Source organism: Lithobates pipiens, unplaced genomic scaffold (genome assembly GCF_037356315.1).
Source record: "Lithobates pipiens isolate NorthernLeopardFrog02 unplaced genomic scaffold, aLitPip1_a1.2 Scaffold_8, whole genome shotgun sequence".
Taxonomy (NCBI): domain Eukaryota; kingdom Metazoa; phylum Chordata; class Amphibia; order Anura; family Ranidae; genus Lithobates; species Lithobates pipiens.
This window is the reverse complement of record NW_027507903.1, coordinates 594966283-594994014: the sequence shown is the minus strand read 5'-3', so window position 1 is coordinate 594994014 and position 27732 is coordinate 594966283. Positions and strand designations below refer to the sequence as shown.

The window sequence follows — 27732 nt, the reverse complement described above, 5'->3', positions numbered from 1 at the left end:
GGGAAAAGAAGACAGAAGAGACACCGTAGCTGTGCACTGCGTTTTATTTTTTTATACTTTTTTATAGGTGAATGGGTAGGGGAACAATGTACCCCATACTCATTCACATAGGGTGGGGGGGGGGCAGGATCTGGGGCCCCCTTGTTAAAGGGGGATTCCAGATTCCGATAAGCCCCCTGCCCACAGACCACTGACAACCAATGGCCAGGGTTGTCGGGAAGAGGCTTTTGTCCTCATTAACATGGGGACCGAAGTGCCTGGTATGCTCCTGGAGGGGGAACCCATGCAATTTTTTTTTTTTATTTGGCGTGGAGTTCCCCCTAAAGATTCATACCAGACACAGTGCCTGGTACTGTCGGGGATCAATGTTGGATCCCTGTTCATTGAAGTCGGAAGCATGTTGGACTTCAAGTCACAGGGCAAAGTTGGATCCAAAGTGGTACGACTTTTGTGTTTCGTACCACTGTGAACCCAGCCTAACTGTAAGTGATGTCATCCACTTAGGAGAGCTGCCTGATGTTCTGATTTATGGAACTCCAGGTAATAAAATAAAAAAAAAATAGCTAGTAAACTGCTAATAATAATAATAAGGAGATGATTGCAAGTCTACTCAGTTTACCTTTCTATTATATAAAATAATTAAATAAATAAATGATAAAAAATAAACGAAAAAACAGAATAGACCCTGGGAGCCCCTAATAATGGGCACAGTAGATGCACAGAGCTGGGAAATCAATTCAGAGGTCCAGAGATAGACGGAATTGTCAGGTGGATCCATTATTCTTATATTGCAAAAGTTCAAAAAGTTTTAATCACTTCAGCCCCGGTCCATTTGGCTGGCCAAAGACCAGAGCACTTTCTGCAATTCGGCACTGAAAATTGCGCGGTCGTACGACATGGCTCCCAAACAAAAAAGGTGCGACAATTTTTGAAAAAAAAACGCAATATTTTTTACTTTTTTGCTATAATAAATATCCCCCAAAAATATATAAAAAATAATCTTTTCCTCAGTTTAGGCCGATACGTATTCTTCTACATATTTTTGGTAAAAAAATCGCAATAAGCGTTTATTGATTGGTTTGCGCAAACGTTATAGTGTCTACACAATAGAGGATAGTTTTATAGCATTTTTATAATGTATTTTTTGTACTAGTAATGGCGGCGAGCAGCGATTTTTATTGTGAGTGCCACAGTATGGAGGACAGATCGGACACTTTTGGCGCTATTTTGGGACCATTCACATTTATACAGCAATCAGTGCGATTAAAAATGCATTGATTACTGTGTAAATGTGACTGGCAGTGAAGGGGTTAACCACTAGGTAGCGCTGCAGGGGTTAAGTGTGGTCTAACTGTGGGGGTAGGAGCTATGTGTGTCACAACACTGATCACAGTTCCCGATCACAGGGAGCGGTGATCAGTGTCCTGTCACTAGGAAGAAAGGGGAAATGCTTGTTTACGTCAGCATTTCCCTGTTCTTCCTCTCTGTGAGACGATTGCGGGCATCCCCGCGGACATTGAGTCCGCGGGACCCACGATCACACTCACGGAGATCACAGCACGCACGTGTCCACAATGCTGCATCTTAAAGGGCAATGTACATGTATGTTAATATGCCTGTTCGTGCCATTCTGCTGACGTATATCGGTGTGAGCCGGTTGGCAAGTGGTTACCTTTACCCATTACATGTCATTTAAAGAGAGAGGAAAGGACAAACAGTCCCCTTTTAGCCACGATATAGACTATATTGTCAAAAGTATTGGAATGCCTTTAAATGCCCATGAACTTTAATGGCATCCCAGTCTTACTCTGTAGGGTTCAATATTGAGTTGGCCCACCCTTTGCAGCTATAATAGCTTGAACACTTCTGGGAAGGCTTTCCACAAGATTTAGGAGTGTGTGTATGGGAATGTTTGATCATTCTTCCAGAAGCGCATTTGTAAGGTCAGGCACTGATGTGAATGAGAAGGCCTGACTTGCAGTCTCTGCTCTAATTCATCCCAAAGGTGTTCTATTGGGTTGAGGTCAGGACTCTGTGCAGGCCGGTCAAGTTCCTTCACTCCAAACTTGCTCATCCATGTCTTTATGGACCTTGCCTTGTGCACTGGTCCAAATCATTTGGTGGAGGAGGGATTATGGTGTGGGGTTGTTTTTCAGGGGCCTCTTGGCCTCTTAGTTCCATTAAAGGGAACTCATAAGGCATCAGCATACTAAGACATTTTGGACAATTTCATGTTCCCAACTTTGTGGGAACAATTTGAGGGTGGCCCCCTTTCTCGTTTCAACATGACTGCACACCAGTGCACAAAGCAAGGTCCATAAAGACATAGATGAGTGAGTTTGGGGTGGAGGAACTTGACTAGCCTGCACAGAGTCCTGACCTCCACTCGACAGAAAACCTTTGCAATGAATTCAAGCACAGACTGCAAGCCAGGCCTTCTAGTACAACATCAGTGCCTGACCTCACAAATGCGCTTCTGGAAGAATGTTCAAACATTCCCATAGACACACTTCTAAACCTTGTGGACAGCCTTCCCAAAAGAGTTGAAGCTGTTGTAGCTGCAAAGGGTGGGCAAACTCAATACTGAACTCTACGGACTGAGACTGGGATGCTATAGGGCCAGTTCACACCAGATGCAGTTTTGTGTACTTTTTTTCTGCACTAAAAATGAATGTACAGTGTTTTCCATCTATTCCAATTGGTTCTTGTTCACACAAAATGCAATATGACAACCTGGAGGCATTCAGTACACAGAATGTATACAGAAAGCCCCCAGAAACATAATTTACGGGTGGGTCAACTAAATATTGAACCCTATGGACTAAGAATGTGATGTCATTAAAGTTCATGTTCGTGTAAAGTTATTCACCCCAATACTTTTGGCCATATAGTGTATTTTGAAACCTCTGATGGCGCTGTCCAAACATGGGAAGAGCCATTCTTCTTGTGACTCATTGACTTGTCTGTGTAGCTTGGGCTTGAGCTATTGAGCTCTCTAAACAACAGTCTTTTAACAACAAGTGACTAAGCCCTCTGAGTACGGTTAAGCACATCACAGGGGCATGGCCTGGGAGGAGCTACGCTGAAGCCGTATCTCAGCTTTCCTTACCTGGGCTATTCTTTTGGTGTGTGGCGTTCCTTTGGTTGTTCCTGTGCATCTCCTCTGTAGCTGAAATTAGCCTTTTAGTTGCAAGCACCCGCCAGCTGTGGGACTCACGGAGGGATTTTATAGTGGCACTCTGAGCGGCATTCTAAGCATTACAGTACGGGTCCCAGGTGGCAAAGCAGCATATAAATAAATAAAAAAGCAAACAGCTCCACCTACTGGTAAGACTGCATAATAAAATATGCAACATTTTTTATATTGACCGGACTACAAAAAAGGAAACCAACTAAAGAAAAGTAATTTGCATATCCCTTTAGCATTTACAAATTGTGTGGATAAATCAAGAAGAATATTCAGTTTTACCTATAGACCCCTGAGTGTAAACAGTTTTGTCTGTCTGTATGAAGATGTATCCAGCTTCGGGTGATATTAAGACAGTTTTGCTCAGGGAACACCATGTGGACGCCACTTTCAAGGTGACAAAGTGCTTTTCTTGTAGAATGCTTGTGTAATATGCGAATGAACGTATCTACAATAAATACAAATGTATAAATCCATATGAGATATCTATATATATATTAAATCAGTTCACATTGATTGACCAAGTTTGCGGACACAAAATAATTGAATCTACTGGTCCACTAATTCTTAACTTGATTATACATATTACTGGGTTTCTACACTTGAACCACCATCATGAAAAATATTGTATTCTGGACAAAGTTTCCACCCGCGAAAAACTATGGAGACCATGGATAACCCATGAGGAGGAGGACCTCTTCCTCCTCCTTGGGACTTGCCTTCAGTTTTGAATATGTTGCTTAGTTGCTTAATATTGTATTCTGGACAAAATTTTCACCTGCGAAAAATTATGGAGACCCTGGATAACGGAGGAGGAGGAGGAAGAGGAGGACCTTCTCCTCCTCTTCGGGACTTGCCTTCGGTTTCGAATATGTTGCTTAGCACTACTTGTTTGATGCTAACCTCCTGTTTATTGACTTTGCCTAAAGTTATGCCATGACGACCTGATACTATGTTCTACGAATCTTATTGATTAGACATTTTTCCCCAGTGTTACATGTATTGATATACTAAATTAATTAAATTTACCCAATAAAATATTTGAACAAGAAAAAAAAAAATTATAAAATTGTAATCAGATACACTGTGGCCAAACATGTGTAGCCACCTGCCTATCACATCTATATAGGCTTGTTGGACATCCCATTCCTTACCCATGGAAATTACTATGTAGCAAAGCATTTTCATGAGCTGCACGGTGGTGACTTTTCTGCTATTCGTATAAAGGGAGTGGAGAGAGTAAAAGCTTGAGGTAGAGGAGGAGATGTTTTCTGTATTCTTTGCAAAAGAGAACTTTCCATCTGATAACTATGGTTATAAAAAGCTGATAATGTGGTCTGCAGGGCCATCTTAATAGCACTGGGGCCCCTACCAAGATGGCAACCTAAGCAGACCACGGCAAAAGATGTCTGTGTTATTGGGAGTGGGGTTAAAGGGGTTGTAAAGGTTTGTTTTTTATTTTCTAAATAGGTTCCTATAAGCTAGTGCATTGTTGGTTCACTTACCTTTTCCTTCGATTTCCCTTATAAATGTTTTTTTTTCTTTGTTTTCTTTGTCTGAATTTCTCACTTCCTGTTCCTCCTCAGTAAGCTGTTCAGTAAGCTGTTCTGGCTGACTAACCACCAGCTCGGATGATGGTGAGAAGTTTACTGAGGAGAAACAGGAAGTGAGATATTCAGACAAAGAATAAAAACATTTAGAAGGGAAATAGAAGGAATAGGTAAGTGAACCAACAATGCACTAGCTTAGAGGAACCTATGTAGAAAATAAAAAACGAACCTTTACAACCCCTTTAACTTTTACTGTCATGACCATAAATGCAGAAGGGGGGATGATGGGTTCAAATGTTACCACTAACTTTCACTGCCACTGACCACCAATGCAGGGGGGGGGGGGGGGGCAGTAGCAGTGAAAGTTATCCCACCATCCCCCATCTGCATTTGGGTTCATAGCAGTGAATGTTAAAGCAGACCATCAGTCATTTTTTCAACTTTCCATCTTTCCATTAAATCTTCTGCCCTTGTTGTTTTAACTTTGGATAGTAAAATTTTTTTTTTTTTCTGCCAGGAAATACTTTATACAGCCCACTTCCTGTTTCTTGTCTGGAAAAAAGTCTAGGCTTATGACATCATGCACAGCTCTCTCTCTTAGGCCTTGTACACACGCTTGGACTTTCCAACAACAAAACCATGATTTTGTCCAAAGGGAGTTGGCTCAAACTTATCTTGCATACACACGGTCACACAAATGTTGGTCAACAAACTCGAACGTAGTTACGTATTACACGTAAAACTTGTTTTTTCAGCTCTTTCGCACCACCCTTTGGGCTCCTTCTGCTAATTAAGTGTTAGTAGAAGTTTGGCGAGTCTTGATTCCTGCTTTTCTTATTACGTTTTTCATTTTGTGCTTTTCAGTTTGTTTCTAAATGGCCGTTCGTCAACAAGACATGTTGCGGAATCGGAGGAGATAACGTGTTATTTATTATTGGCCTTGGAGTTATTGCTTTGACATTATTTTTTTGGTTGAATAATGATTTGATTTGGTATATTTTCTATATTTTTGGATGCATAGAATGCACTTTTTGGTTAAGTTCTATTGGCAGATAGCATGTCTAATTTGATTTGTTTTCTTTTTTTAATGAACTAAAAAAAAAATGTGTAGAATAATACTTGGCTCTGTGTTTTCCTTCAAATGACAGTTTGGGAGTAGGCAGTTACATTTTAAAAAATATGTAAAATTGACAAGGGACACCAACATTGTTGTATCTTTAATCTTAAAAACTACGGGATAATGGTGTTGTGGTAACTTGCACAAATAAAAAAAAAAAAAAACATAATAATATTATTCTTGATATCACTTGAAAAAAAAGCCTTTGAAAATCAGTTTGCAATAACTCCATCAGTATCACCAGCAAAGCTTCTTCATTATTATCCCATTAAAGAAGAAGAGAATGTGTGCTGCATTTGGAGATTTCATAATTTACCGCGTCATGAATGTTAATTCTCCATTACAAACGCTAGTTTACAAGACCGACTGCTTCTGCTTTAGAGCATACGTGTTTGTACTTTGGAATTTTGTCCGACGGACTTGTATACACACGATCGGAAACTCTGACAACACACATTTGTTGACGTAAAATTTGAAAACATGCTAGCCAACATTTGTTGGCGGAAAGTCTGACAACAATTGTCGGACTTTTGGAGCATACAGCCTGACATCCAAAATTTCCCATCGGAAAGTCAGATTGTGTGTACGGGGCTTTATTCTTGCGAGAGTTTGCCAGGAAGGGAGGGGGAATGATCTTTAAGAGGGCCAATGAGAACTACAGGGCTGCAGACCTGGAGATGTGCCTCTGTGTGTCTGTTTAAATCAAGAAAGTGAACAAGCAGCAGCTTCAGCTGCCCACAGTTAAAATGGCTTCAGCCAGACTCAATGCAGGGAGATTTCTGCAGTATATTTGGCAAGTACAGAATCACAATATATATCAAATAATATGCAAAGTGGTTGGAGGGAAGCTTCAGAATGGCAATGATGTTTTTATTACATATTAGGTGAGTTAACCCCCCATCCCCCCACTCCCACATCAATGGTAATGGCAATTCCTTTTAACCCTTTCCTTAGTCAGATCCCTCTCCCCCATTGTCACCACTTACAGTATATGATCACAGGCTCCCACACCCCTCTCCTGGCCAGGACTTTGTACTCTGTCTAGGCACCCACAGTGCAGTCTTTCTTCCTATGCCCGGTGCTGGTACACAGACAGGGCTCCGGGGCTTGGCCCCCGCTGCTACTCTGCATGTTTTCGAATGGGTAGGAGCAACTGATTTGGGCCCCACAACAATGATTGGGCCTGGGGCAGCTGTCCCTTTTGCCCCACGTAAAGATAGCCCTGCTTGTATAAGACACATCTGTACTGGAAGGAAGAGTACGAAACCTGGATGGGACAGGCCATGGAAAGCCCTGGAAGAATTTTCTGAAGCCCAGAAGAAACAGTGAATCACAGAGCATTTAAGAGGAGGTACAGTAGAAGCTATCAGAATATTGAAATTCAGCCAGGAGATTTGCACAGCTCATGACTATCTTAGTATGTTACAAGATGAGCCTGAAAGAACAGAGAAAGCTTCTGATGTGATAATTCAAACATGTTAAGGTGAGTAACGATGTGAGTATATTAGGTGTTTGAACAAGATGCTGTATCAGACAATAATAAAGAAATGAATAGAACTTACAGTTGTAGATCAGGACAGAATGAAGAAGATATCTTATATAGATCTTTAGAATTGGGAGTCAGATACACTCCCCAGACTGATAATTTAGTACTGGATCAGCGCGACACCAATAAACCTCCTATTTCTATATTAAGTGTATATGGTTTGATCCATTTCCGGTGGATGCAGCAGTTCTCTTACTCTATCCATTGTTAATGGTAGCGTAGGAATAATCTTTCATCAACTGGATCTAACTGAAAACTTCAGAAAGAAGAGCATCTGTAGGGTATTCTGAAGTCATCAAGATAGTAAGGGAAGAAGAAGCCAAGACACAGAAATCACTTACCAACGCAGGGTCTAGACAGAGCCAGACCAGGCCACTTACCTTGATTTTCATTATTCCCAGGAACTGATTACTAGCATTTACTGAGACCCGGCCAACAACACGTCGATCCAGGCTTCGAGGAAAGTCTTCTACAGTCACATCAGCATCAAAGGCAGAGTTGAGGCCATCAATTACAATGGTTTCCTCAATGTCCATGTGAAGCACACTAGGTGTGATCAGGAGGCATCTGTCAATGCAAAGCACAGTCCTTTATATGTTTCTACAAGAGGTACAGGCCACCCAACAATCATACTTCTGTTAGGCGTTCCAGCTACACATCCCTACTTCTGCTGTTATAATGGGATCTTCCAACAGCTGGATTATATAGATTTTACTTTATAGAATGGAGCATAAGGACTGGAATTTTCTCTTTTGGTTTCAATTTGTTTGGAAATTATTATGTGTAGATATTTAACACTGGACTCCTCACGATAAATGGAAACCAGTTTGCTGGTAATCTCCATGCACAACTGAAATATGTAATTGGCAGACTTGCCCTTACAGCTGATACGAATACACCTTATATTTCATTTGTGTATTCCTTTAGAAATAAAAGGATTTTTACATATAACCAGAACTAATATTTTGGTTTGTCTTGACGTCAGCCTCCTGTCATCTGCTGCAAACCAGCACTAAGCCCTTGTACACACGGTCGGAGAATTCGTCAGAATGTGTCTTATCGGACCGTGTTGTCGGATAATCCGACTGTGTGAGGTATGCATCGGACTGATTCCGTCGGAATATCTGTCGGACCCAATTTTCCAACTTGTTGAAAATATTTTCTGACAAAATGCTCCGATCGGACATACTCTGATCATGTGTAGAGAATTCCGATCGGACAAAGTGCCACGCATGCTCAGATCAAATTCCTACACCAAAGCTATTGGCTACTAGCCTGAACGTAGTTCCGTCGTAACAAAATAACGTCATCACGTTCTGAATGATCGGATTTTCCGACAACTTGGTCCGACCGTGTGTATGCAACAGTTTTGGACACAATCAGTCGGACAAAATCCGTCAGACAAAATCCAATGTATTTGGTTGGCAGAATGTCCGACCGTGTGTACAAGGGCTTAGCCTGGGGGAAAGCAATTTTAGGTGCCCATGACACTTTGCTACCTTTAACCTCCCTGGCAGTATGATTCAGTCTGGTTTTAGGTGCTGAAAGCGGTACAATTATTTTGCATGGAAATTTGGCGTTTTATTTTGTAGTCCTGTAATTCTTAGGAATAACTCTCTTAAATCTGTTCAAACCAGAGTCTAGCAAACATCCCGGGTATGATAAAGTTTATAATATAATAAAGAATAATAAAAATTATTCAATAATGTAATCAAATCCTAAAACACTGAAAAAGGGACATGTTTTGGTTGCTATGGACAATCTCCAAATTCCAGGCAGAAAAAAACTGTATTTATAATATAAAAGTGCATGCAGGGCACTGCACAGACCACTAGGGACAAAGGGGGTGTGTCATTTTTTTATACAGTACTGTAATCTGTAAGATTACAGTACTGTGTGTGTTTTGTGTCTTTTTACTTTTTTGAATTTGCCGCCGTTCTCTGCTCCCGTGCCCTGCAACGTCGCAGGGAACGGAGCTCATCGGCATTCGGCACTGTGAATCGAGCGGAGGACAGCTCGATCACACAGCGAGGAGGACATCGCTGGATCCAGCAGACAAGGTAAGTAACTCTCCCTGTGTCCTCCCTGTATCCAGCGATGCGATCCCGAGTCTGGCTCGGGGTTACCGCTCCTGTCAGTAAAATCCCAACCCGAGCCAGACTCGGGATTACCGCTAGGGGGGTTAAATATGCTGATAGGAGGAGCATAATTGTGTAGCGCTACTCCCGTAGGAACCATAGAAATATTGCCCAGGTCTTCCCCGAATGTTTGCCCTGCGGCCAGGCACATAAGTTCAGTCACACATTTCTACAAGGACCAGTCTAAAGGGGTTATTTACGAAAGGCAAATCCACTTTGCACTGCAAGTGCATTTAGAAGTGCAGTCGCTCTAAATCTAAGGGGTAGATCTAAAATGAGTGGAAGCTCTGCTGATTTTATCATTCAATCATGTACAAGCTAAAAATGCTGTTTTTTTATTTTCCTTGCATGTTCCCCTCGGATCTACAGCGACTTTACTTCTAAGTACACTTGCAGTGCAAAGTGGATTTTCCTTTAGTAAATAACCCCTTAAGGGTGTTTTTTTATTTTTTGGGAGAACTTGCATAAGGTTGAATGGGATACTCCAAAAACAGAAATGATGTACCATTTGAGGAAGCTGTAGTAAAGTCTGTGCTTGCAACAAAAAGTGGACTAAGTTGAAAGTAGTAGTTTAACACAGTGGTCATCAACCCTGTCCTCGGGGCCCACTAACAGGCCAGGTTTTATGTATTACCTTGGGGAGATGCAGACTAGAATATTGCAAACACCGAGCAGCACCTGTGATATAGTTCAGTTATCTTGCAAACCTGGCCTGTTAGTGGGCCTTGAGGACATGGTTGATGACAACTGGTTTAACACACACTCCTTTCTAGAGCCACAAGAGCAGAGTACCTTTATTAGATTGTAAGCTCTAACGAGCAGGGCCCTCTGATTCCTCTTGTACCAAATTGTAATGTAAATGTAATGTCTGCCCTCATTTTGTAAAGCGCTGTTGGCGCTATATAAAACCTGTATAATAATAATAATAAAAATAATATAGATTGGGTGGACTAAGCTCTTCAGGACCATCTGTGCTCACACAAGGCCCAAGGACAGCTGGTTGTCCCCTTCCAACTTATAAGAGATGCATATCTCCAGTGATATCAGACCTTTAACTGACAGCCATAGGCGTCCGCAGCAGGGAGCAAGGGGGGTCAAGTGCCCCCCCCTTGGAATCCTCAAGGTGTTGCAGCCGCTGTCATGCTGCATTTTGGTTGGCACAGTGAGGCTGCATTTGGTGGGCACAGTGAGGCTGCATTTGATGGGCACTGGTGATTTTTCATTGAGCTCTTGCATCAAGTCTGCAGTCTCTGATCATCTCCTGTAGCATGTCTGCAGTCTCTCAGGGAGTCTGGAGAGGAGTCAAGAGTGGGAGCACCGCCAGGATGGGGGTCATGGGAGAAGTCAGACTTGTGTGGACTGTGGACAGGAGATTATAGGATAATAAAACCAGAGCCACCAAGCTGGAGCCGACTGACTGAGCCCTGCACAGTGCACCTGAGAGAAGGTCAGTAAAAGCACTGCCAGGCCAGTCGGGAGGGGGGGGGGGGGGGTGGTCACTGATGTAAGGGGGAGTGAATACGATAATGTAAGGGGCACTGATATAAAGGGTTTCCTCCTTATATTAGTAACCCACCCCCCTACCTTAGAGTATTCTTTCTGCAGAAGGTGCCCCCCCCCCAGTTCTGAATTTCTGGGGTCCCTCTTAATGATTGATCACTTACCATTATTAACTGGAATTTGAATATATATATATATATATATATATATATATATATATATATATGTGTATATATGTCCGCGCTGTGGGCATACCTGAGAGGGCAGAGGGAAAGAACCTGGTAGCATTTATAGAGAACTGGCTGCTTGATACTTTCGGTAAGGATGCCTTCTCTCCTGTTTACAGTGGAGAGGGCCCTAAGCCAGGGGAGCCTCCCCGGCCGTTTTTGTTTAAAATGATGAACTACAAAGATCGTGATGCTGCCCTGACCCAAGCCAGAACTAAAGGAGACCTTATGAAAATTGATAATGCACGCGTATCATTTTATTCGGATTTCTCCGCAGAATTGCAGCGCAAGTGAGCCAAGTTCACAGAAGTTAAAAAGCGACTCCGAAAATATGACGTCACCTATGCCATGTTGTACCCGGCCAAGCTCAGCGTTGCAGCGAATGGGGAAACGCAATTCTTTGACAACCCTGCTAATGCGTCTCACTGGCTGGATCGAGCAGAACACACCCTGTGACCTCCAGGGGTTGACTACACTCTACTTAATTTCCTTGTATTGATCTCTCCTGTGGCCCCTTCTTCCTATCCCTTCCTTTTTTTTGTGTGTGGGCTGTTCTGGCTGCTATGCACTTCCTGGTGGCAGGACAGAGGAAGTTTGATCACCTTTCCATTTTTTTCTTTTGTAAGGCAGAAAGTTATATAACATTTGTGCTTTTTCTACAATCCACAGATGATCTGGATCTGCGAGTCCCTTTGGATCACCTGAACTGAGACACTGGGGCCCCCCTATACCGGTCCAGTGTGGACAAACAGTTGAGAAATGTGCTCCTGCATTTTTGTCAGGATGCAGTCCCTTTTGTTTCCCCCCTCCCTTTTTTAGGTTTTTCAGTATTTTTCTTGTTTTTTGTTGTTATGCTGGAACCTGTCTTTCGGGTTAGTGAAGGATAGGGTTCCACTCTCTGGTCTACAACCTGCTGACAGCAGGCATAGTGTGATGTTTGCTCTCCTGCATGAAGCTGAACCCTATGTTGCTCTGTGGCCTATATGGCACTGCTCCAATATTCCCCAATCCATGGAATGGGTATACCTCTTTTGTGTTTGTAATGGCTGGGGGGAGGAGGCGATGCCTACGATATGTCTGTATTTACATTACCACCAGTCAGTTGCATATAAGTCTGACACCTCATGGCTACTGATACCACTCTAGTGTCGTGGAATGTGAAGGGGCTGGGGGATGGAGTGAAGAGAGTGGCTTTTTTTTCCACCATAAAAAGATATAAACCTTCAGTAGTGTGCTTGCAGGAAACCCACCTTCAGCCTTCTACTATCTCTGCACTTAGAAGCCGTGGATTCCCCATTCAGTTTCACTCCACCCACACAGCTTACTCTAGGTGGGTTAGCATACTTATCCTACGTCATGTGCCTATTCAGCTGCAACAATCCCTAATTGATGACCGGGGCAGATACATCTTTTTGCTTTGTAAACTGGCAGGTTTAAACTGTATCATTGCTAACATTTATGTCCCTCCACCCTTCTCGTTTGAAACCCTGACTTGCCTGGCAAGATTTCTAGCATTGCACCCTAAAGGCCCATCTGAGAGGACTGATCATTAGACAAATCACCCTCATTAAAACAAACACCAAAGAATTGGAGAACATAGTGATGCAGGAGGCTGCCAAGGCAGAGGAAACATATATTTCTGATCCCTGCCCTGCCTCAGAGCGTAAATGGCAGGAAGCAAAGGTACTCTATAGACAGGTCTCTGTATCAGCCACAGAGAATAAACATTTTTTTTCTCCAACAACAATATTTTAATGAAGGGGAGAATACTGGTCATTTGCTTGCAATGATTGCTAGAGCCCAACAGGACAGCACACACATTGAATGTATACGGAATACAGTAGGAGACGTAATTACAGATCAAAGTCACATTCCCAAGGTATTTTCTAAATTTTTCAGGGATTTATACGCCTCTAAGGTCCATCCCTCGAAGGAGGAACTGGACCAATTTTTGGACCAGTGCTCCCTTCCGTACTTGTCGCAACAGGTCCAGGCCGCACTTAACGTCCCAATAACTCTGGAGGAACTTTCCCTGGCTGTGGCTCAGCTGGCGAACAATAAGTCGCCGGGTGCGGATAGCTTACCCACTGAAATATATGGGAAATATGGAGATGTTCTTCTTCCCACTCTGTTGGCCACCCTGAATGATGCCCTCCATGGGGGCGGTTTACCCGCCTCCATGAAGGAGGCCATCATTGTGGTCATCCCTAAGCCTGATAAAAAACCTTCTACAGCCCGACTCATATCGACCCATATCACTTCTCAACACTGACGTGAAGATTTTGGCTAGGGTACTGGCTACTAGACTGTCAGGGGTGGTGGCAGACCTGGTGCATCCAGACCAATCCGGCTTTTTTCCAACTAGTTCCACATCACTGAACATCCGACGACTGTTTCTTAATACACAAATCCCAGTTGACAATCCCAACAATAGAGCTGTTTTCTCCCTTGATGCTGCCAAAGCCTTTGACAGCGTGGAATGGAAGTATTTGTGGGAGGTGCTGCGGCGATTTGGGCTTGGTGATACATTCATCTCTTGGGTGCAGCTGCTGTATAGGGCCCCTCCAGCCAGAGTGAGGATTAATGACACCCTATCTGAGGCATTTCCGCTGTTTAGGGGTACACGGCAGGGGTGCCCATTGTCACCCCTGCTGTTTGTCCTTGCCTTGGAACCTCTGGCAGCTAGAGTGAGGGAGTCACCTCCCATAGTCGGTTTGCGTTGCGGCTGTCAGGAAGAAAAGATTTCACTATACGCGGATGACACACTACTGTACTTAGGCGACACCGCGGGTTCCCTGAGAGCGGTCATGACGCTGATTGACCAATTTGGTCAGTTATCTGGCTTCACCATTAATTGGCACAAGTCCGCTCTATTGCCATTAGATAACCTACCAGGGCCATTGGCGGCAGATCTTTCACATATACCTGTAGTTACCACTTTCAAATATTTGGGCATAGTGGTGACGGGAAACCCGTGCGACTACATTGCGCTGAATCTTAAACCACTATTGCGCAAATTTCAATAAAAGCAAGCTCGCTGGTGCAGGCTGCCGCTCTCTGTGACCAGGCGCGTGAACCTCATTAAGATGATCTGGGCCCCACAGCTGCTGTATATCCTGCATAATGCCCCAGTGTGGATACCACAGTATTGGTTCAGACGCATTGAATCAAATTTTAGAGCATGGCTGTGCCGCACCCACAGCTGTATTACCTTGCTGCCCAATTGCAACACTTCATGGGTTGGGACTTAGAGACAAACAGGGACCCCTCAAAGAGACTATTACTGGATCAGACTGAAACCTACACAGCCCTGTCCCATATGGAAATGGCATTCCCTAATGTACCACCTGGCGCCCCTACTGCTCAACTACTGAGGAAAGGATGAAGAGAAGTCAGGAGTATACTGGGAGTGACTGGTTACATGAGCTATACCCCCATCTGGCGCAATAGACACTACCCAGCCTTGGCTAGGGTTCCCAAGAATCCGGTATGGAGGAGTAGTGATGGACGAACTTCCGACGGGACGTTTCGCGAACGCGAAACGCGAACGGACACAAACGTTCGCGAAAACGACCGTTCGCCGCGGGCTCCATTGACTTCAATGGGAGGCGAATTTCGCAAACCTTTAGGTCGAATTTGCGGCCACGGGGTAATTATTAGGGGGTAGCACGTAGTCCCACCACCTGGACAATAGCATAATACATGTATGAGGTGAATTTGGGATCGATAACTACAAGCATTTTTTTTTTATTTGGGAAATTGTTCTGACAATTCAGGACTATGGAGCTAATGAAGGCAATGGAGGAGAGGGAAGGTCAGGGACCAGGGTAGGCAAACAAGAGGGTGCAGGAGATACAGAGCACTGACAGCAGCACCGTAATACAGAGCACTGACATCAGCACCGTGACATACAGCGCTGACAGCAGCTCCGTGACATACAGCGCTGACAGCAGCTCCGTGACATACAGCGCTGACAGCAGCTCCGTGACATACAGCGCTGACAGCAGCTCCGTGACATACAGCGCTGACAGCAGCTCCGTGACATACAGCGCTGACAGCAGCACCGTGACATACAGCGCTGACAGCAGCTCCGTGACATACAGCGCTGACAGCAGCTCCGTGACATACAGCGCTGACAGCAGCTCCGTGACATACAGCACTGACAGCAGCTCCGTGACATACAGCGCTGACAGCAGCTCCGTGACATACAGCGCTGACAGCAGCACCGTGACATACAGCGCTGACAGCAGCTCCGTGACATACAGCGCTGACAGCAGCTCCGTGACATACAGCGCTGACAGCAGCTCCGTGACATACAGCGCTGACAGCAGCTCCGTGACATACAGCGCTGACAGCAGCTCCGTGACATACAGCGCTGACAGCAGCACCGTGACATACAGCGCTGACAGCAGCTCCGTGACATACAGCGCTGACAGCAGCTCCGTGACATACAGCGCTGACAGCAGCTCCGTGACATACAGCACTGACAGCAGCTCCGTGACATACAGCGCTGACAGCAGCTCCGTGACATACAGCGCTGACAGCAGCACCGTGACATACAGCGCTGACAGCAGCTCCGTGACATACAGCGCTGACAGCAGCTCCGTGACATACAGCGCTGACAGCAGCTCCGTGACATACAGCGCTGACAGCAGCTCCGTGACATACAGCGCTGACAGCAGCTCCGTGACATACAGCGCTGACAGCAGCTCCGTGACATACAGCGCTGACAGCAGCTCCGTGACATACAGCGCTGACAGCAGCTCCGTGACATACAGCGCTGACAGCAGCTCCGTGACATACAGCGCTGACAGCAGCTCCGTGACATACAGCGCTGACAGCAGCTCCGTGACATACAGCGCTGACAGCAGCTCCGTGACATACAGCGCTGACAGCAGCACCGTAAGCAGCCCCAGGAGGAAGTCAGCACAGCACAGGGATGGTGTGATCCCCTCATAATAAGAACCCCCAGGAGGAAGTCAGCACAGCACAGGGATGGTGGGAGCCCCTCATAATAAGAACACCCAGGAGGAAGTCAGCACAGCACAGGGATGGTGGGAACCCCTCATAATAAGCAGCCCCAGTAGAAATATGACACCGCTCAACCTCTTCAAAGAGGAGGGTAGGGGCATATAGTACGGTGTGCTTTTTTGGGTCAGGGAAGTGAGCCAAATGAATTAAGAAGGTCTGTGTGCTTGATTCCAAAAATTGTTTATAGACATATACATGGTCTACTGATCACATGTGTTGAATTCCTCCGAGATCCATGCCTCATTCATTTTTAGAAATGTGAGGTAGTTAACACTGTGGTGAGCTAGGCGAGTACGCTTATCGGTCACAATCCCCCCTGCTGCGCTGAACGTCCTTTCGGACAGGACACTGGATGAGGGGCAAGCCAACAGTTCGATTGCAAATTGGGCAAGCTCTGGCCAGAGGTCAAGCCTGCCCACCCAGTAGTCTAGGGGTTCATCACTCCTCAGAGCGTCCACATCGGCCGTTAACCCAATGTAGTCGGACACCTGACGGTCTAGGCGTTCCCTGATGCTGGATCCGGATGACACCTGTCGATGGGTCGGCTGAAAGAATGACCTCATATCCGAAGTCACCAACACATCTTCAAACCGGCCTCTTCTTGCAGGCGCTGTTGGATTGGTACCCGCAAATCCTTCTCTGGGAGTGGGAATTGCTCCTCTGCCAGCGCACGCAAAAGCAGAATGCAGCATTTCTCGAAGCAAGGCCTGGAAGTGCTGCATTCTGACAGCCCTCTGCGACGGCGGTAACATTTCCGCCATTTTGTGTTTGTACCGGGGGTCTAAGTACGTTGCCACCCAGTACTGGTCCTTGACCCTCATGCTTTTTATACGGGGGTCCCTATTAAAACACTGGAGCATGAAGGCCCCCATTTGCACTAAAGTGGAAGCGGTGTGGTGGCCTGGCTCCTGCTCATCATCCAGGATAATGTCGTCCTCTTCATTCTCCTCTCCCCATCCTCGCACAACAGGGATCCCAGAAAGGTTTAAAGCATGCTCTTCTTGCTCCTGCTCATCCGCCCCGGCACCATCCTCCTCTGACTCCTCATCAGACTCCTGTTGTTGACTTGTCTCAGATAGAGTAGCCCCCCCTGGGAATTCATCCAGCATTGCGACTTCCTCATCTTCCCGCTCCTGCTCCTCCACAGCCTGATCAATGACACGACGCAATGCACGCTCCAGAAAGAAGGCATAAGGTACCATGTCACTGATGGCGCCATGGCTGCGACTGACCAGTTTGGTGATCTCCTCAAATGGCCGCAGAAGTCTGCATGTGTCGCGCATGAGCAGCCACTGGCGCGGTGAAAAAAAACCCAGCTCCCCAGAACCGTTTCTTTCGCAGAGTTCATACAGGTAGACGTTAACTGCACGTTTCTGCTGGAGCAGCCTATCAAGCATATAGAAGGTTGAGTTCCATCGCGTCGGGCAATCGCAAATAAGACGTCTGACCGGCAGATGGTGTCGCCGCTGAATGTCAGCAAGGCGAGCCATGGCCGTGTAAGATCTTCTGAAATGGGCCGAGATTTTCCTTGCCTGCCGCAAGATGTCCTGGACCCCAGGGTATTTGACAAGGAATCGCTGCACGACCAAGTTTAAGACGTGTGCCATGCACGGCACGTGCGTGATTTTGCCCTGTTTCAATGCGCTAAGCAGATTGGCACCGTTGTCACACACCACTTTACCAACTGTCAAATTGAGCGGTGTTAGCCACTCATCTGCCTGTGAACGCAAAGCTGAAAGGAGTGCCGGGCCAGTGTGGCTCTTTGCTTCCAGGCACAACAGACGCAGCACGGCATGGCAACGTCTCACCTGGCATGTGGAATAGGTTCTGGGGAGCTTGGGCGGTGCAGTGGAAGAGACGCTAGCAGCGGAAAAGGAGGAGGCAGCTGAGGAGGAGAGGGAGGAGGATGGAGTAGGAGGAGGAGAAGAAGAGTCAGGCCTGCATGCAATCCGTGGCGGTAAAACCAAATCTACACGGGTGCCACGGGTTACATGCTTGACGGCCGTCAGAAGGTTCACCCAGTGGGCAGTAAAACTGATATACCTTCCCTGCCCGTGTTTGCTAGACCACGTGTCTGTGGTCAGATGTATCTTGGCACCGACACTGTGTGCCAGAGATACATTCACTTGCCGCTGAACATGGCCATATAGCTCTGGGATGCCCTTCTCTGAGAAATACTTCCTTCCTGGGACCTTCCATTGTGGTGTTCCAATGGCCACAAATTTGCGAAAGGCCTCCGAGTCCACCAGTTTATATGGCAGTAGTTGGCGGGCTATGAGTTCTGACAAGCCAGCCGCCAACCGTTGGGCAAGAGGGTTATCCGGCGTCATCATTTTTTTACGCTCAAACATTAGGCCCACGGAAGCCTGCCTTTTTGCAGAAAAATGTGAGCTTGGCGTGATGGAAGGTGGAGTGGAGGACAATTGTGAGGAGAGAGGAGAAGGAGAAGTAGAAGACGAGGCTGGACGGTGAGAGCCTGCAGTGTGGCTTTGTGTGTTCCGTTGCTCCCACTGGGCTCGGTGATGGCTGCTCATGTGCCTTCTTAAGGCGGTCGTCCCTAGGTGAGTATTGGGCTTACCGCGACTAACGCGTTGACTGCAAAGATTGCAGATGGCAACGCTATTGTCAGCAGCGGACACGTTAAAAAAAGCCCACACTGCGGAGCCATGTGCCGGTGTCCTGGGAGCGCCAGATGTGACCGTACATGGTCGATGACTCGCTCCTGATACATTTGCAGTCTGCTTTGTCCCTGCTGTGCAATGTAAGTCATTGCTGCTTCTCCTCCCTATCTGCTGGTCCATATCTCCCTCTGAACTCCCCTCCTCTTCCTCTCTTGTGGGCACCCACGTGACATCACTAGACACGTCATCATCAACGTCACCTTCCCCACCGCTATAAGTAGAGTAGGCAGCAACACCGGGGACCAACCTCCTCCTTGGGCTGATCTGGGTACTGGCGTCAGACTGCTGAGTAGCGCTTGTTGCTACCTCCTCTTCCTGATCCAATACCAAGAGTGGCTGCGCATCAGAAATGTCCTCTTGATATGGATCGGAAAATAATTCCAGTGACTCAAGCGGAAGGTATGTGGTGGTGGTGGTGGTGGTCGTGTTGTTGGTGGTAGTGTCTTTGGGGGTGCACATAGCAGAGAGTGAAGAAGAGGGTGCAGATCGAGAGGATGAGGAGGGTGCAGAAGAGTAAGGCTGAGCGAGCCACTCAACCAAGTCTGGTGCATCCTTTAAAGTAATTGAACGCACCTTCTGCAACTTCCCACTTTGGCTCAAGCCTGTTGCTCCTGCCCTACCCCTACCACCCCTGCGGAAGGGCCTGCCTCTTCCTCTGCATGTCATTTTTTAAATGACCCTGTGACAAAACTCTTAGTCCCTATACCGCTGAAGGACTGCTGCAGTATAGGTGAGCGGTCAGCAGTGGTGCACGTCAACCCTATCTATTGTGGACCTATAGCGGTCCTTACAGAACAGCAGACTGTACCGCACTCAAGCCTATGTACCGTAGCACCCTATACCAAGTTACCAGTCCTTATAAGAACTTTTGTGGACCAAGCAGGTTGTGTATTAGTGTTTAGCAGACTGTACGTCAGTCCCTATACCGCTGAAGGACTGCTGCAGTATAGGGCAGCGGTCAGCAGTGGTGCACGTCAACCCTATCTATTGTGGACCGATAGCGGTCCTTACAGAACAGCAGACTGTACCGCACTCAAGCCTATGTACCGTAGCACCCTATACCAAGTTACCAGTCCTTATAAGAACTTTTGTGGACCAAGCAGGTTGTGTATTAGTGTTTAGCAGACTGTACGTCAGTCCCTATACCGCTGAAGGACTGCTGCAGTATAGGGCAGCGGTCAGCAGTGGTGCACGTCAACCCTATCTATTGTGGACCGATAGCGGTCCTTACAGAACAGCAGACTGTACCGCACTCAAGCCTATGTACCGTAGCACCCTATACCAAGTTACCAGTCCTTATAAGAACTTTTGTGGAACAAGCAGGTTGTGTGTTAGTGATTAGCAGACTGTACGTCAGTCCCTATACCAATGAAGGACTGCTGCAGTATAGGGCAGCGGTCAGCAGTAGTGCACGGCAACCCTATGTATTGTGGACCGATAGCGGTCCTTACAGAACAGCAGACTGTACCGCACTCAAGCCTATGTACCGTAGCACCCTATACCAAGTTACCAGTCCTTATAAGAACTTTTGTGGACCAAGCAGGTTGTGTATTAGTGTTTAGCAGACTGTACGTCAGTCCCTATACCGCTGAAGGACTGCTGCAGTATAGGGCAGCGGTCAGCAGTGGTGCACGTCAACCCTATCTATTGTGGACCGATAGCGGTCCTTACAGAACAGCAGACTGTACCGCACTCAAGCCTATGTACCGTAGCACCCTATACCAAGTTACCAGTCCTTATAAGAACTTTTGTGGACCAAGCAGGTTGTGTATTAGTGTTTAGCAGACTGTACGTCAGTCCCTATACCGCTGAAGGACTGCTGCAGTATAGGGCAGCGGTCAGCAGTGGTGCACGTCAACCCTATCTATTGTGGACCGATAGCGGTCCTTACAGAACAGCAGACTGTACCGCACTCAAGCCTATGTACCGTAGCACCCTATACCAAGTTACCAGTCCTTATAAGAACTTTTGTGGAACAAGCAGGTTGTGTGTTAGTGATTAGCAGACTGTACGTCAGTCCCTATACCAATGAAGGACTGCTGCAGTATAGGGCAGCGGTCAGCAGTAGTGCACGGCAACCCTATGTATTGTGGACCGATAGCGGTCCTTACAGAACAGCAGACTGTACCGCACTCAAGCCTATGTACCGTAGCACCCTATACCAAGTTACCAGTCCTTATAAGAACTTTTGTGGACCAAGCAGGTTGTGTATTAGTGTTTAGCAGACTGTACGTCAGTCCCTATACCGCTGAAGGACTGCTGCAGTATAGGGCAGCGGTCAGCAGTGGTGCACGTCAACCCTATGTATTGTGGACCGATAGCGGTCCTTACAGAACAGCAGACTGTAACGCACTCAGGCCTATGTACCGTAGCACCCTATACCAAGTTACCAGTCCTTATAAGAACTTTTGTGGACCAAGCAGGTTGTGTGTTAGTGATTAGCAGACTGTACGTCAGTCCCTATACCAATGAAGGACTGCTGCAGTATAGGGCAGCGGTCAGCAGTAGTGCACGGCAACCCTATGTATTGTGGACCGATAGCGGTCCTTACAGAACAGCAGACTGTAACGCACTCAGGCCTATGTACCGTAGCACCCTATACCAAGTTACCAGTCCTTATAAAAACTTTTGTGGACCAAGCAGGTTGTGTGTTAGTGTTTAGCAGACTGTGCGTCAGTCCCTATACCGCTGAAGGACTGCTGCAGTATAGGGCAGCGGTCAGCAGTGGTGCACGTCAACCCTATCTATTGTGGACCGATAGCGGTCCTTACAGAACAGCAGACTGTACCGCACTCAAGCCTATGTACCGTAGCACCCTATACCAAGTTACCAGTCCTTATAAGAACTTTTGTGGACCAAGCAGGTTGTGTATTAGTGTTTAGCAGACTGTACGTCAGTCCCTATACCGCTGAAGGACTGCTGCAGTATAGGGCAGCGGTCAGCAGTGGTGCACGTCAACCCTATGTATTGTGGACCGATAGCGGTCCTTACAGAACAGCAGACTGTAACGCACTCAGGCCTATGTACCGTAGCACCCTATACCAAGTTACCAGTCCTTATAAGAACTTTTGTGGACCAAGCAGGTTGTGTGTTAGTGATTAGCAGACTGTACGTCAGTCCCTATACCAATGAAGGACTGCTGCAGTATAGGGCAGCGGTCAGCAGTAGTGCACGGCAACCCTATGTATTGTGGACCGATAGCGGTCCTTACAGAACAGCAGACTGTACTGCACTCAGGCCTATGTACCGTAGCACCCTATACCAAGTTACCAGTCCTTATAAAAACTTTTGTGGACCAAGCAGGTTGTGTGTTAGTGTTTAGCAGACTGTGCGTCAGTCCCTATACCGCTGAAGGACTGCTGCAGTATAGGGCAGCGGTCAGCAGTAGTGCACGGCAACCCTATGTATTGTGGACCGATAGCGGTCCTTACAGAACAGCAGACTGTAACGCACTCAGGCCTATGTACCGTAGCACCCTATACCAAGTTACCAGTCCTTATAAGAACTTTTGTGGACCAAGCAGGTTGTGTGTTAGTGATTAGCAGACTGTACGTCAGTCCCTATACCAATGAAGGACTGCTGCAGTATAGGGCAGCGGTCAGCAGTAGTGCACGGCAACCCTATGTATTGTGGACCGATAGCGGTCCTTACAGAACAGCAGACTGTACCGCACCCAAGCCTATGTACCGTAGCACCCTAGACAGACCAAGTTACCAGTCCTGATAAAGAGCTTTGTGGAACAAGTGAGTTGTGAATGATTAGCAGACTGCAGCAGAAGGGCAGCAGTCAAGTATAATATTCTTTCTATATTTGGAAGAAAGAATATTATACGTGTACAAGCCTATTACCGTACCACTGATACCAGTCCTGAAAAGAACCTTTGTGGAACTAATAGTAACAGCAAGTCTTTAAAATTATCCTCACTGCCTGACACACTGCTTCCTGCCTGTCCCTATACAAATTGGCAAAAAAGAGTAGGCTGGAACGATTAGCTGGAACAGCTCTTTTGTGGACCTGATAGTAACAGCTAATGATGATGATGATGATGATGATGAAGAAAGACTAATCTGGCTGAGCTGTCCCTAAAATAGCAGCATACAGCGCTCTGTCCCTTTATCTAAACTGACAAAAGAAACTCAGGCTGCTGACCTAACACCTATACCAGTCCTGAAAAGAACTTTTGTGTACCAAATAGCTAGCGTTTTCTCTGTCCCTACTCCACACAGGATCCTTTCCCTACAGTGACAGAAGAAAGAATGTAAAATGGCCACCGGATCGGGTGTATTTATAGGTTAGGGGGAATGTCCAAGTGTCCATGAGCTGTCATGTCTCAATTGGTTGTCCTGTAACACATGATAAACGTGTCACGAAAGGTTAAAGTTCTTGTATACATTAAACACGTAAGTCCGCCGGGGCGAACGACGGAAAAAGGCGTTCGAACCCGCGGACGGCGAAAGTCGGAAATTCGCCGCGAAACGACCGCCGGGCGAACCGTTCGGCCATCACTATGGAGGAGAGCAGGAATAAGGTTTCTGGGTCAGATCTTACAGGGACCTAGGCTAAAGCCATACCCTCTCCTGTCGGTGGAGTTTCCGCCCCTCGGGGGCCATTATTTCCAATATATTCAACTAAAGCATGCAGTAGAAGCACAGGGCAGGCAGTCTGACCTTCGCTTGGACAACTCTGTGTTTTTGAATTCTATATTTGTTGAATCCGAGAAAAAAGGGGCTATCTCCAGATTTTATACCCAGCTACTTTCGCTCATACAAGCTCCTGACCTTCTGCCATGTAGAGAAAAGTGGGAGAGAGATTTTGTCCCTATTGATGGCGAACAGTGGGAACAGATCATGGAGGTGGGACCGGTGGTGTCTGTATCTGCAGCTTAGAGGCTGTCTCATTTGTTTATATTACACCGTGTATACCGCACACCTGAGCAGCTACATAAGTGGGGAAGAAGAGACACTCCCATTTGCCCAAAATGTCAGGCCCACACGGGGGACCTAATCCACATGCTATGGAGATTCCCTAAATTAGTAAGGTACTGGAATGCTGTTGTGGCCAAAATTAATAATGTTTTCTGGGTGCAATTGGCAGTAGACCCATTGACATGCCTCTTGGGTAGTCTCGATGAGGGCCTGTATACCCCCCTGGTGTACATCGCGCTCACGAGGCTCCTTAATGTGGCTAGAAAATTGATTGGCCGTCTCTGGCTCTCGGCCAATGTACCTGGGGTTACACAATAGATCCAGCAGGTTAACAACACCCTTGTAAGAGAAAAAAATACTTATCAACACAGGAAATCGCCCAATATATTCTACGGTATATGGCAGTGTTGGTTGGGATCACCGGATGTGGCGCCCCCACAACTGGCACTGGATAGATTGCTAATGGAATGATTGGCTTTGAGCGTTGTGCAGTAGAAAGCTGATGGAGCACTGAGCGGGATGCACCTGATGGTACACACTATGATATAAGCACCTTTCTCAATGATGGGAGTGGCTATATAACTAGAGAGAGCTTTTTTTTTTGTATTAGTTTACTTTATGTTCTATGTTTGGGGTTTGTCTGCCCTTTCCACTCCATTTATGGTACCTTTTTCCTTTTTTTTTTACTCTCAATCTATTTTGTGGCAGGTTCGAATTTCCTTATGTACTGGATATGTGTATTGTCATGTTCGCTTTCCCCCTGGATAAGGGAACGGCGATGATGACGGGTCCCTTGCAGGGATTCACGATATATGGGGTGGAGGTCAATGGTCACACACTGTTAAAATCTCTGTAAACTACTAGAAATGTAACAAGTATTACTGGTCATTGACTGTTTATATCTGTAATTACTTTATGTGGTACCTAAAGTTAACATCAATAAAACTTTTGTTGATTAAAAAAAAAAGTCGCTGTAGATCTGAGGGGGACATGCAAGGAAAATAAAAATAAATTTTTTTTAGCTTGCACATGATTGGATGATAAAATCAGCAGAGCTTCCACTCATTTCAGATCTACCCCTTAGATTTAGAGCGACTGCACTTCCTTACAGTGCAAAGTGGATTTGTCTTTCATAAATAACCCCCACTGTGTATCTATGCTGAAAATCTACTATAACATACTAGCCACTAAAATTTAAATTGAATGCTATACTTACTGATTTTGGGCATAGGATCCAGCGAGCCAGCACAGCAGTGTAAGACAGAGAAGCTGATGGGCCATGATGCCATCAGAAATATGACTGGCCTCTTTCATGTAAAACTAAGTTCTGTTAGCTGAACTCCAGTCTCGGTCATCCTCTTAATCAGTAACAAAATAACAAATGGGGTTATCATTGCCAGGAAGTAAATATCGGACTTTACTGTATGTTGCAATAAGCCATTATTTGTCTTTGTCTATAACAAGGAAAACAGTGGCAAAAACACTACAACACCATATAAACATTTTATTTCAGATAATATCATAATATCATGGTGGGCGTAAATTTAAAGGGGTCTTGGGATGTTGGGACCCCATTGATGACCATTGCATTCACCTTTTCAATGGCTATGCTACCGTGGTGCCACATTTTGGCAGGTACGATATGGTTTATAAATATTACTGACCTGGTGTAAGTATTGGGAATATATACCGGAAGAGGTTTAGTCCCATAGAGTGCCAGACAGAAGAAGTCTCCTTTATACCGGAGAGTCCAGCGTCAGATTTCTGCATAGCAAACAGCATTACCATTGTCTAGGGAGACAAGGCTTTAAGGCCCTGTTGCCCAACCTGAAAGCTAGGGGCTGCATGCCCTTTGGCACTTTTTGTGCGGCCCTCAGGGCTACCGCAGACATCAACGTGTGTTACTATTGTCCTGTTATAGCTGTTATTTCTGGCAGTCTCATATGAAATGTATCCAGCCTATGACTGTCTCCTGAAACATGTCCCCAGTCTCCAACAACTCCTATAGCATGTTCACAGCCTCTGATTGTCTTCTGTATTAGGTCCACAAGTCTCTGACCATCTCTTATGTTATGTCCACAGTCTCTGACCATCTCTTCTATCATTTCCATAGACTCTGACCATCTCTTCTATAATTTCTGTAGACTCTGACCATCTCTTCTATAATTTCTGTAGACTCTGACCATCTCTTCTATCATTTCCGTAGACTGACCATCTCTTCTATCATTTCCGTAGACTCTAACCATCTCTTCTATCATATCCACAGTCTCTGGCCATCTTTTGTGATATGTCTACAGTCTCTGACCATTTCTTATATCATGTCCACAGTCTCTGGCTATCTCTTATGTTATGTCCACAGTCTCTGACCATTTCTTATATCATATCCATAGTCTCTCACCATCTCTTCTATCATTTCTGTAGACTTTGACCATCTCTTCTATAATTTCTGTAGACTCTGACCATCTCTTCTATAATTTCTGTAGACTCTGACCATCTCTTCTATCATTTCCATAGGCTCTAACCATCTCTTCTATCATATCCACAGTCTCTGACCATTTCTTCTATCATGTCCACAGTCTCTGGCTATCTCTTATGTTATGTCCATAGTCTCTGACCATCTCTTCTATAATTTCCATAGACTCTGACCATCTCTCCTATCATGTCCATAGTCTCTAGCCAACTTTCGTGATATGTTCACGGTCTCTGACCATCTCTTCTATCATGCCTATAGTCTTTGACTATATATTATTGCTTATGGCTGCTGTCTGGTTTTATGTGTGTCCATTTGTTGATGTTGGGGGCTGCAGATGAGGACCCCCATATCTAGAAGGCTGATCACAACTGCTTTAATGAAGAGAAGGAATCTGGACAGCCGCACTCCAATAAAAACGCCTTTATTGTGAAAAGTATCAAAAGTTCATGAAAACAGCAGAGTACGGGACAAGTTTTCATGAACTTTTGATAACTTTTCACAATAAAGGCATTTTTATTGGAGCGAGGCTGTCCACATTTCCACTCTTCATTATCATATGTTGAGCCCGCATCTGCTACTTCAACCTTGAGGAGGGTCAAGACACCCCCTGGAGCGGAAACTATCTTTTCTCACATCTGCTTTAAGGTGTGACACACAGCCACCCCAATACTGTTTCTGCTGGGTTACCCTGTTCTTTCAGTGCTAGATGTACTGACGTAGAGTGGGTGAACTGTCTCCTTTAGATTTTGACCCCATCCTAAGCATGCAGCAACACTACAGTTTCTTGAATAGCATATGTTAACCTAACCCCTTCCCGCCCAGCACTGGCATCCCTTTAACTGGACTATTACACTCAGGGGTGTTAAGGCCTGCCTGATCACATGACCACTCTTCTGATCATAATTGACCAAGCTGTCTTTGCTAGCTCAGCTACTGTGCTAGGAGCACAGAAACTTCTGCTGCCTGTGGATGCATATGTGGAGCATGTGGACGTTAAAGCACCACGGTTAAGCAGCCCATAGACAGAGCAAATTTCTTTCATGCAACCATGGGACTCCCTCCAGCCGAGTCATTGTATTCTCTCGGCAGGGAAGGGGGGAGCGGTCCCCACTGGGAGAAGACAGTGATTATTGCTAGGGGCTATATTAGTCACTAACGATAATCGCATGCAAAAATCAGGCAGGCTGGTAGTACCCAAGTTGATCGATCGAGTACATTCAGCCTGCCCATTCAGTGCCTTGAAAAAGTATTCATAAACCCTTGAAATTTTCCACATTTTGACATGTTACAACAAAAAAAAGTAAATGTTTATTGGGATTGTATGTGATAGATCAACACAAAATGGCGCACAATTGTG

At 45.8% G+C, this 27732-nt stretch overlaps 1 protein-coding gene across 2 annotated transcripts in view; it reads right to left on the bottom strand.

Annotated features, from left to right (window-relative positions):
- The window catches only part of LOC143961249 (A.superbus venom factor 1-like), a 251857-nt gene extending 226604 nt beyond the window's left edge, over nt 1–25253 (bottom strand). For both annotated transcript variants that reach the window (XM_077470484.1, XM_077470485.1), the window contains exons 1-3: nt 25119–25253; nt 7781–7967; nt 3470–3635 (exon numbers count right to left, since the gene is read on the bottom strand). In XM_077470484.1, coding sequence (XP_077326610.1) covers nt 3470–3635; nt 7781–7967; nt 25119–25216 — 451 coding nt within the window. In that variant the 5' untranslated portion in view covers nt 25217–25253. The remainder of the gene's footprint in view (nt 1–3469; nt 3636–7780; nt 7968–25118) is intronic.
- Between the last annotated feature and the right edge of the window lie 2479 nt (nt 25254–27732).